This window comes from Mercenaria mercenaria, chromosome 10, assembly GCF_021730395.1.
Source record: "Mercenaria mercenaria strain notata chromosome 10, MADL_Memer_1, whole genome shotgun sequence".
NCBI lineage: Eukaryota > Metazoa > Mollusca > Bivalvia > Venerida > Veneridae > Mercenaria > Mercenaria mercenaria.
This window is the reverse complement of record NC_069370.1, coordinates 48,298,038-48,308,018: the sequence shown is the minus strand read 5'-3', so window position 1 is coordinate 48,308,018 and position 9,981 is coordinate 48,298,038. Positions and strand designations below refer to the sequence as shown.

Below are 9,981 nucleotides of genomic sequence, written 5' to 3'. Positions count from 1 at the left end.
GCAAAGCCAAACTCAGTCGTGTCCATCATGCTTAAGCTCTCTTCTTCCAAGAAAACTAATGAAGTATGAGCTAGTAATTTAAATCTAGGCTTCGTTTGATTGGAAGAATAGTGGTAAATGTATGTTATGTTGAGAACACTTTATTCTATGCTTATCTCTGTCACTTTATAGGACCAAGCCGCTTTATATGCTTAGCCATATCTTTTTGTTTTCGAAGAAAAACAGAAGAAAAAAGAGTAGGAAACCACTAATATCAAAAAGTCATAAATGAATTAACATAAGACTAGAGGTGCGCTTCTGTAAAGCTATTTACAATGTAAATCCATATATGACTTCATGACACCATGTCATAGCCAGCAGGAACATGTGCATCGATAAAGGAAAGTAACATTGTTAACAGAAATCAAACAGTTACTTCCGCTTGTCGGTACAGACGTTCCAGCTTGCAGATTATCACTGACTGTTGCTTGAAAATGAGATTTCCGCGACTAAATACATGTACATAAAGGTGAAAATATACATGAAATGTATGATAATATGTATATATAACACATACGCTGCAAATCAATAGGACTGGTATGCAAGTAGTAAACTGACTGAGGCCCGTTGCTACTCTTGGTGGTATAAAGGTTTTTTAAACACCATAGGATGTTTTTATCTGCTTGGGTGAAAAGTGATTCAAACAACGCGAAAACCATAATGAAAGTTTTATATTTATGTGTGTCAATAAATAAAGATCATACATAAAGTTAAAAATGTACAGAGTTTAAATATATTGGTGTAAATTGATACATTTCGGAACAGTTCTTTTCCTTATATAGTTTTCACGTCCATAGCATGAATACAATTGACAAAATAGGTCGGCTATTTTGATATAAAATACATACATGTATTAAATCAAGAACAACTGAACAGATTATGAACTTTGCTAAAGAAGCCCAGTTTCACCTCTCACGCCCAAGACATTAAGACAAGTATCAAGTTCTTACATTGTTCTAGATATTCTTTGATCTAAAAACGATCGAACGGTCGTCGGTCAGAGTTTTTGCTATCTGTCCAAACGATGTAACACATTTTATTTGCCTTCCACATTTTTTTGTCGCGTATTGAAACATAAAAAACACATTATGTTCAAACGAAGTAAAGGAACCCATAAAGTGTAGTAGGAAATTGAACTCTTCTTTAGATGTTTAGAGGTTTGGTACAGGATTTCATATGGAAGAAGGTTATTTCATGGTCAGCTACTCTCGTAGCACAACGATATCGTTGCTTGAACATAGCGGACATATTTCCTGAAGTGCAATGTAACATTCCTCGCAATATACAGCGTCACACTGAACACCTCCCTTCGTCCCGTTACATTTCGCCAACTTCACTTTATTAAAACTTGTCTCTTGTTGCCCACAACTTGTACATTCCAGTTTGATCTTCTTAGGTAAGAACTGTGCAATGAAAGGAAAATTAAACGCAAGCCATGAAGAGAAACGGAGTTGGTTTTTAACCTGTTCTTCTTTATGGGTTGATTTGATTTGTTGGCGCAGGAATTTTAGAAATCCCACACGCTTATGTCGTATTTTCTTGTGCAGGTAGTCAAGCCTGGCTAGCTCCTGCTCCTGGCAATAGTAAGCCGAGACTTTTCTCCTCAGACGCATGCCATACGCTCGTAGTAAAACAACAGCGAGGGCTATGAAGTATAATATAAGAAAGACCGGAATCATGGCGCCCGAAGGCTCTCTAGGCTCTGGTAAACAAGGTTCAATGTCAAGCGTCATATTGAAACCTCTATCAAGATTATAACCTCTAACTAAAAGTTTGTAAAACTCCGCCACGGGACCGTTGCCAGCTACAACTATTTGCACGCGTCCACGAGATTCAATTTCTAATTCGATATCGCCGTATTCTCTTACCAGGTACAATATATAATACAAAGCGTAGTCAAAGATAATGACAAGAATGTAAAGGAGAAAATGTAATAAAACTTGAATTAATCCCAGTTTGGAGTATGATATTTCAGTCGCGTTTAGTTTGATAGATGACGTATTTACGTATTCGTCTTTTTCACGCGTTTTTAAAGGAAGCACGGTTTCTCTACCGTTCTTCTCAGCTTCTTTGTCCATTTGTTTAAATTGTTTTGTGATATAAATGTTGTCGTACCCGTCTTTGGCTAGATAATTTCTAAGGTACCAAAATGATTGTATGAATATTAGAAACAGCGACAAAGACAGGCATTTTCGAACAACTGACATAACACTGTCGAAAGCATCTAATTTTCCTCCTATATCTTTTTCTACTTCAGCTTGTATGGCTTCTGCAGGTTTTGAGACGTTTGCGGTGCCACTGAATTCTCCCGAGACGACCATTTCAACATCAAAATAGTTAATCACATCATCAAGCGCTGATCTGTAAACAAAGGCAAAATAAATCAATGTATATTTGCGTTATTTTACTGTAAAATGATTTAACTTTGTCATTTTATGAAGACTGTTTATGTCGACACAGATATGTTGTGAGTGCGGTGGTGCGCATTCAGTGGTTTTATCAGATTTTGTTTTATGCAATATTTGTAGATACTAGCTTAAATAGCGTTCATGTACATACCTAATAAATTTCAATTTTTATTAGGTCAGCAGATTCGTAAAGTGATGGTTCACTTACGTAGGAATGATTTTACACCTTTATATTTGCTTTTTACTCTTTTTAGTATATTCATAGATCCAAAACGTGTTGGTTTAAATACTTTTAACATAATAATTAACCGAAACATGTTGAAGTCAATTGCATTTGAACTACCATTCAGTCGTTCTGTGTGCGGTAGTCAAATTTCATTAAAAGATTGATAAATAGAAAAGTCTGTAGCTTGCAATATTTGCTGGCTCGTTACAAAGCTAAGGATCTTTTTTCTTTTCTATCTTTTCTTACATTTGCTTACTTATCCAATATAGCCGCCATCTACTGACCATGAAATGTCTATTTTTTGGTTCATTATTGATATTTGCAAACATGAAAAATTTCTCAGCAATTTGCACATATGTACCTGGTTTTCTTGGCAACGTCATAAAGGTCAACACCGAGTTTGATATCATCACAGCTTTTAGAAAAGTCAAAGCCTGCACAAAGTGACCCTGCTTTGCATATTCTGAAGAAGAAAAAAGTCGAAAGGCCGTTGACAGTATTATAAATAATATGCCTAATATTTGGAAGCATGTAAAGTCGCTCTCAGACAACCGAAATGTGGATATTTGATATCAATTTCAGGATTAAGTTTTGATTTTTTATTTATGCGTTAGATTAATTTAAAACTCCATATAAATTCTTGTCTTATTGTACTTACGTGTTTATATTGTTTTGCCAATACCTTGCAGTATAAGATTAGATTTGACAAGCTGTAAATATTCCTTGTACGAATATTCATTTCGCTCTACCTATTATAATAAACACTTTTTTCCCCTCAACAATTACATATCAGTATTAATCTAGCATTTAACTATACTGGAAAACTTTTACGATAAATCTAACATATTTTTGATTAGCTTTAACATTGCGTTACTTCTTAGAAAAATCCATATTAGAACTGTCAGAGATGCTCCGCAAATAGCTTTTTCGAATAAACAACATCATTTACTACGTCAAAAGAATATTTTACATTTTTTCAGGTTTTATATTTGATTGGAATTGTCTGGGATAGTAATTACCACGTTTTGTTAATCATTCTACAACGTAAACGGCGACCACTTAAGCAAATTACAAAAATGCCAACAAAAATAAAAATGAATATAACTACTTACTCAGTGACAGGAAATTTGGCAGATGCACATTGATTCTCACAATCTGTCTCCAAAGAATTAACAGCAATGCGGCATTTCTGAAAATAACGAAAGAACAATAACTATTATTACTCCCACTTACTTTGTAATTCACTGAATATTTTTATCCAAAAGACTTTTTTATTTTGTTGATGTCATAAAAGTAATTCATCCTTATGTACAAAAAGATTTACATTTTACCTTTCGAATAACATTTAACGCTTCGTCGGCCGTTGTTGCTCCTTCTACTAACTGTTTTAATGTGTCGTCAACAAGTTTGAATTTTGAATGCATTTCACGTGTAATATCTTTAAAGTCATCTTGCTGTTTCCTTATGTACTGCGTGAGATCTTCTATAGGTACGGCTAGTTGACGCTGCAGTACTCGTGTCTGATTGGCTGCTAGTTCAACAACACATGCCATACTACTTCCGGTCTCTCTTGCATTGTGGGATATATTAGACACCGGGTGCTTCAGGATTAACGCAAAAATGGCCGAAAGCAGAATTGCTCTTCCAACCCCAGTAAAGAAATTAGGAACAACTAGTGCAATAATACATCTGATGAAAGACGAAAAGGCCATACCAATGCAAAACAGTACAGTTAGAAAGGCCATTAAGATACCAGCTTCCGCCAGTGTATATCCAAAACTATAATGGTATACAAGAAACATGAGGACTCCAATTACCAGTCCTGAAATAACACCAATTACTGCCTTAACCCCTCTTTTCTCCTCCTTTGAACTTTTGATAAGATTTTCAGTACTGGATTTGAACGAGCTTAGTTTTCCGAAACGATGATAATCTCTATCCGAGTTCTCTTTTTTCGCACTCTTTTTATTTTTACCCTTGGTTGTTTCACCGTAATAATTGTCATAATTTGCCAGTTGATCCCTGAATGATTCCTCAAACGATGAATCCTGCCAAGACGCTACCGACTCTGGGATGCTGATTGAATGTTCTATTTTGATATCATCAAACCTGACACTTCTCAGCGTGTTAGATTTTGAAAAAATCTCTTCCGCTTTGGCTTCCTTTTCTTCTTCATTTTCATCTGAAATGGATTAATTGTTTGTGATAAAAGGTTAACATTTTTTATGAAAAGATACATACAGTTCAAGTATGTCGACTATCATCTCATATTGCGACAACAATTATCCTACATGCTGTTTGGGTTAAGCATACAGTGCAGCACAATCTACAAATTGTTTGATGAAACCGGACACTATATGATAGTACATGATACAGAAAATGAACTTTATTACGAAATACACATGGCCTCAGAGAGTCTTGTAAACAAAACAACACAGCCTACAAACTAATTTTAGTAACAGGGATACAGGAGAAAAAAAAAATACTGTCTGCGAATTACTTGAATTATTTGAGCTAAATACACCAAACAGCATTTTCTACGCATGTGTATTTCAATGTAATGCTTTTAAAATCAATAGCAAATCAACCAACATAAGTATTAAACGTGTTTTGTGATTTGATGTGACAACATTTATTTATCATAATGAGCGTGACCACATGTTTAGTTATCTTTTTCTCTCCCCAAAATATGTGAAAATACTTAATTAATTCAAGGGAATTAAATGCCACCTGTAATGCAGGAAGGTGCGAAAACAGAAATAACATATAACAACCTTTCTCTGTGTTTTTGACCATTTTCAGTTTAAAAGTTTTTTCAGGTTTCGTTTTTCGGAGTTTGTTTACATCAAAAGCCAAGGGTCCTGGTGAATTCTGTCTTGGTCTTTGATCTTCATTCATAAGTGAAGCTTTTCTTTCTTGAATTTGTTTGGACACATTTGCATACACAGGCTTCTCTGGTAACCCTTCTGTACTTGCATTTTTGGCTTTAAATAGAAAATAAATAAACATTTTTACGCATGTGGTAGTTTTTAGGTAAAGAAAGTTTACAACTAAGGAGTTAGTGCAAACATTAGATTATCAAGGACAATGAGCCAGTGCTTTTTTTAAACCATTATCCTGCTAAATTTCTATAATGAACTTGTCCGTCTTTCAATTAACTGTTAAAAGCGGTGCTTACCAAAAAGAAACTGACTGAATATCATGATCTACACTGGTCGCAAAGGCAGAACCAATCGTGCCCAGCTTGATAAGGGTAAAAGGGGTGTCAAAAAATCAAGGTATGATAGTTTCACAGAAACAATCATTCTGCCAATATCTTACTACACTGTAATCCAAGCCCGATTTTTATACCGAAATGCAACAGCTTTAATACTCAGATGATATGACATTTCTCAAACTGTGAATTTGACAAGTATAAAAATATATCAAAATTTGTAGAGAGCGCCAGCAACAATTACATGTTTTAATTTTCTTCTAAGCCACTGACTATTCAGCTTATAATCTTTTCTCGTATGCTAATTCTGATTTATGACGAGATTACTATTAAGAAAAGAACATACATGTATTACAGAAACATATTCACCTGGGAGTGGTGTATAGTCATTGCCTTCTTCTGGTTGCACGCACGCCGACGGGAAAGCCCCTGTTTTCTTAGATCTCTCATTGAAACCAATGTACCAAGTTTCATCTAGAACGTGAACCGCTGAGAGCTGGTCACCAGGAATCAAGGAAATACACTTTAAAGAATCCGAACCATCGAAGTCACCGATTGCACGAAACATTTTTATCACACGGAAATTTAAAACTATACTGTTGTCTATTTCTAAGCGAAAACTCGTAACAATTTCAAGACATCAGGTTTTCGAAATTCAAAGATGTTTTACATTCTGAATCCATTTTGTCATAACTTAATAACTCATTAGCTATAATTGTCGCCTATCTCCAAACGGATCTGTTAATTGTGTGTGTCTATCTAATTGAAAGCGGATCTGATTTATATGAGAACAATATTTGCCCCGGAACACGCACTTGAATACTGATTAACACCATTCTAAGGGTATAACAGTGGTGACTAATTGAGTCTTACTGTATTGCTTAATAGTATAATAAAAGTTTGTTTTTTTATATATTTCCATAAATGGTATTCATGACACAATATATTATATACAACGTACTTTATATATCTTTAATATGAATTCATACTGTTTGTGCGACTTATGACTTGTATCGCATTACAAACGTTTCTAAAGTCCATCATTATTATATCTTACTAATTATTTATGAATTTATCTTATTCATCTCAATGACGCTGACTAATTAGTCTTAAGTTCCGATTTCGTTTGACATAGCAACCTAATTTCCTGTACTGCTCAGTAGTGGTCTTGCTGCATCCGGATGATACTCAGTGACCTTATGTTTTGAAAATATATGAAATCAATTTCCTTTTATGTGCTAAAATTATTTACTTTTATTCTTACATATATATATTATTTTTAGAATATGATGGTGAAGAAGGAAGTACTCACGATGGCTTGATGACTGAGTGAACTCGAGACCGCTGAGTTTTGATTATTAAGCTCTCTTCTACCAAGCAAACTAGTGAAGTATGGGATTGTAATGTAAATCTAGGCTTCGTTTGGTTTTAAGATTAGTGGCAAATATAGGTTAAGTTGAATGTATTTAGTTCTGTGCTAATCTCTGTCACTTTATGGGAGCAACCTCCTCACATACTTAACCATATCAGAAAACAGAAGAAAAAGAAAGGAAGCCGCTAATATCAAAAAGTCATAAATGAATTGAAATAAAGCTAGCTAGAGATGAGCTTCTGTAAAGCTATTTATTGCAATGTCAATTCATTTCTGACTTTTATTAATTATACTATGTTATAGCCAGCAGGAACATCTGCATCGATAAAGGAAAGTAACATTGTTACCAGAGATCAAAAAGTTACTTCCCCTTATCGGTACAGACGTTACGGCTTCGGACTTACCACTGGCTGAGGCTTGAAGTTAAAATTCACGTAAGTATATACATGAAGGTGGAAATATATGCCCGCGCCCTCAGGTGCTGAGTATTTGTGATGTTTTTTTTTGTAAGTGCAATGCATGTCGTAAATGACGATTCTTTCCTTTCGATTTGCAAAATTCAAATTTTTATTTTTGATGTCTGACCTGGTCCATAAAAATGGCAGCAGATTTATAAACAACAAACAAGAAAAATAAGTTTCACTATAAGAAAAGAATCAGGAAAGAAATCAAAGAGCAGAAAAGAAAGCTTTTTTTTCGGATATCACGTGGAAAATTCCTTTTGTTTTCAGTTTCATGAGTGCACAAGAAAGAAATTGTTTCGATGAGCAGGTTTTTTTTCCATAAACTCTATTACATGCATTTTTCAAGCACCATTGATTGCTTACCAATATCGTTGTAAATGTAAGCATATCCAAACATTTTATTTAGCCAATCTGCACGTTTTGTAAATAGCTCAGCGCAAATAACCAATTTGCAATCAGCAAAACGATTGGCACATCGGGCAACCTTACCATAGCTGCCTTACGCGTTTGGTAAATCAGCATACACTGAGACATCCGACAAAATTCCATAGGAGGGCCATTTATACAAAATTGTTTAACGACACAAATGGCAAAAATCAGACGTGCTTGAATGTGTGAATTGTCCGAGCCATTCTGTTTTACGTGTACATTACATTAAATAACAAAAAAAGGCGATCCACATATTTATGCAGTAAATTGAAGAAGATATTTGTAAATGTCCTTGGTATTTTACATACGTTTTCTTTAGAAGTCGTTTTTAGAGTTACTTATCGTCATCCCAGGTGTATTTTAGAAACACTTATTATTATCAACTTTTTAATGGTTTTATAGTTCAACCTTTAAAAACTGAAATAGTAACTTTCACAAACACACAAATAAAAAAGCAAATCCTGACATGTATTCTAAGTATTTTTCATGAAATATTGTTAATTTTCCCAAGGACGTTATTTACTTTTATAAGACATTATAGTTCAATGTTAAATTATGCCAATTTGTAATCTAAATAACCCCATTGGTTTTTCCTTTCCAACTGGAATTTCACGGCCCTAGGCGGGATAAAAGGATATCTGTTGTGTTTCCTTGTATATCTTAGTCCTTCCTCATCACTTAACTTGAAAGTATCATATACAGCCCACATTCCTGATTAGACATTTATCAGAATGATGGTCTTGATAACATCTGAGCTAAGTCTGAAACTCAGTCATTTTGGATGAACAACTATGTATGCCTGAGTTTAAGAACAACCTTGTGTATTCAATACATTTCATTCCATATGCCGAAACTTAGAGGTCAATTTCGCATATGGGTCGTGATCAGTCAATAAGTAGGTCACTGAATACAAAAATAAAAATCCTGCTCAAACTACAAAGGCAATGTTTTTTCTCTAACATTGATGAAACCCCATTAGACTGTTTGTTTGCCTATAGGGTTTACAACAAAGACACCAGTATCGTTATATTATCTCCTGTTCTATCAGTACTACGTACACTGCTTTGCTTGGCGTGGAGTTTCCTTTTGCTGCATCTAGCAGCAACTTTCATACTTGTAACATGTATTAATAATACATGTAATGTTAATAAGGCGCAAAATGTTGTTTGTTTTTTTTTGTGGGGGGGGGGGGGGGGGGTTTTTTAGGGGGACTTTTCGGAAATTATTTTCATGTTAAAAAATGAAGACAAATAAGGGGGTTATGTCTTAAGAGCATCAGTAAGTTGATTTCTAACATCACTGACCATGTTTAAAGCATAAAAAGTGCAGTTAAAAAAATATCCAAGGCCATAAAAACATTTAGGGTCGAGCAAAAAAATTAGGGTAGGTCGGGATACCGGAAACAAACATCTTTTACGCCTCCCTACACGGCGATTGATATTTTACAGTTCATCATGCCAGATTTAGAAATATGTGCAACATTTTTTCCGAATCACTTAAAAGAAGATTCCAACTGCCAGTGTAGTAACGGAACAGAAGATGCAAAGCACTTCTTTTTCAAATGCAACAGATTCAGAAATGAAAGGCTTCAGCTGGTTCGTAACACTCGCATTACACATCTGCGGATGTCTCTAAATTGTTTTTTTTTGTACTTTTTAACATGTGTAAATGTTGAGTTCTGCTCAACCCGGGGCTAGAGGGCGTGGACGGTAGCATGCATTTCCACTACCGTCCATGAACAGGCTCAATCAAACCGAGCCTGCAACATTTTCGTTTTTGTTGTGTTGAGCGACCTGTTGAGTTTCCACTTTTTCTATTTACCATCCTCT

General features: G+C 34.8%; 1 protein-coding gene across 1 annotated transcript; it reads right to left on the bottom strand.

Annotated features, from left to right (window-relative positions):
- Positions 1–695: 695 nt before the first annotated feature.
- On the bottom strand, positions 696–6,941 carry LOC123561655 (DC-STAMP domain-containing protein 2-like). Its single transcript, XM_045354163.2, has 6 exons — positions 6,257–6,941; positions 5,448–5,657; positions 4,005–4,855; positions 3,786–3,862; positions 3,035–3,136; positions 696–2,400 (listed from the first exon to the last, which is right to left on the bottom strand). Exons 1-6 carry the CDS (start codon positions 6,453–6,455, stop codon positions 1,242–1,244), a joined length of 2,598 nt encoding a protein of 865 aa, XP_045210098.2. The 5' UTR covers positions 6,456–6,941; the 3' UTR covers positions 696–1,241.
- Between the last annotated feature and the right edge of the window lie 3,040 nt (positions 6,942–9,981).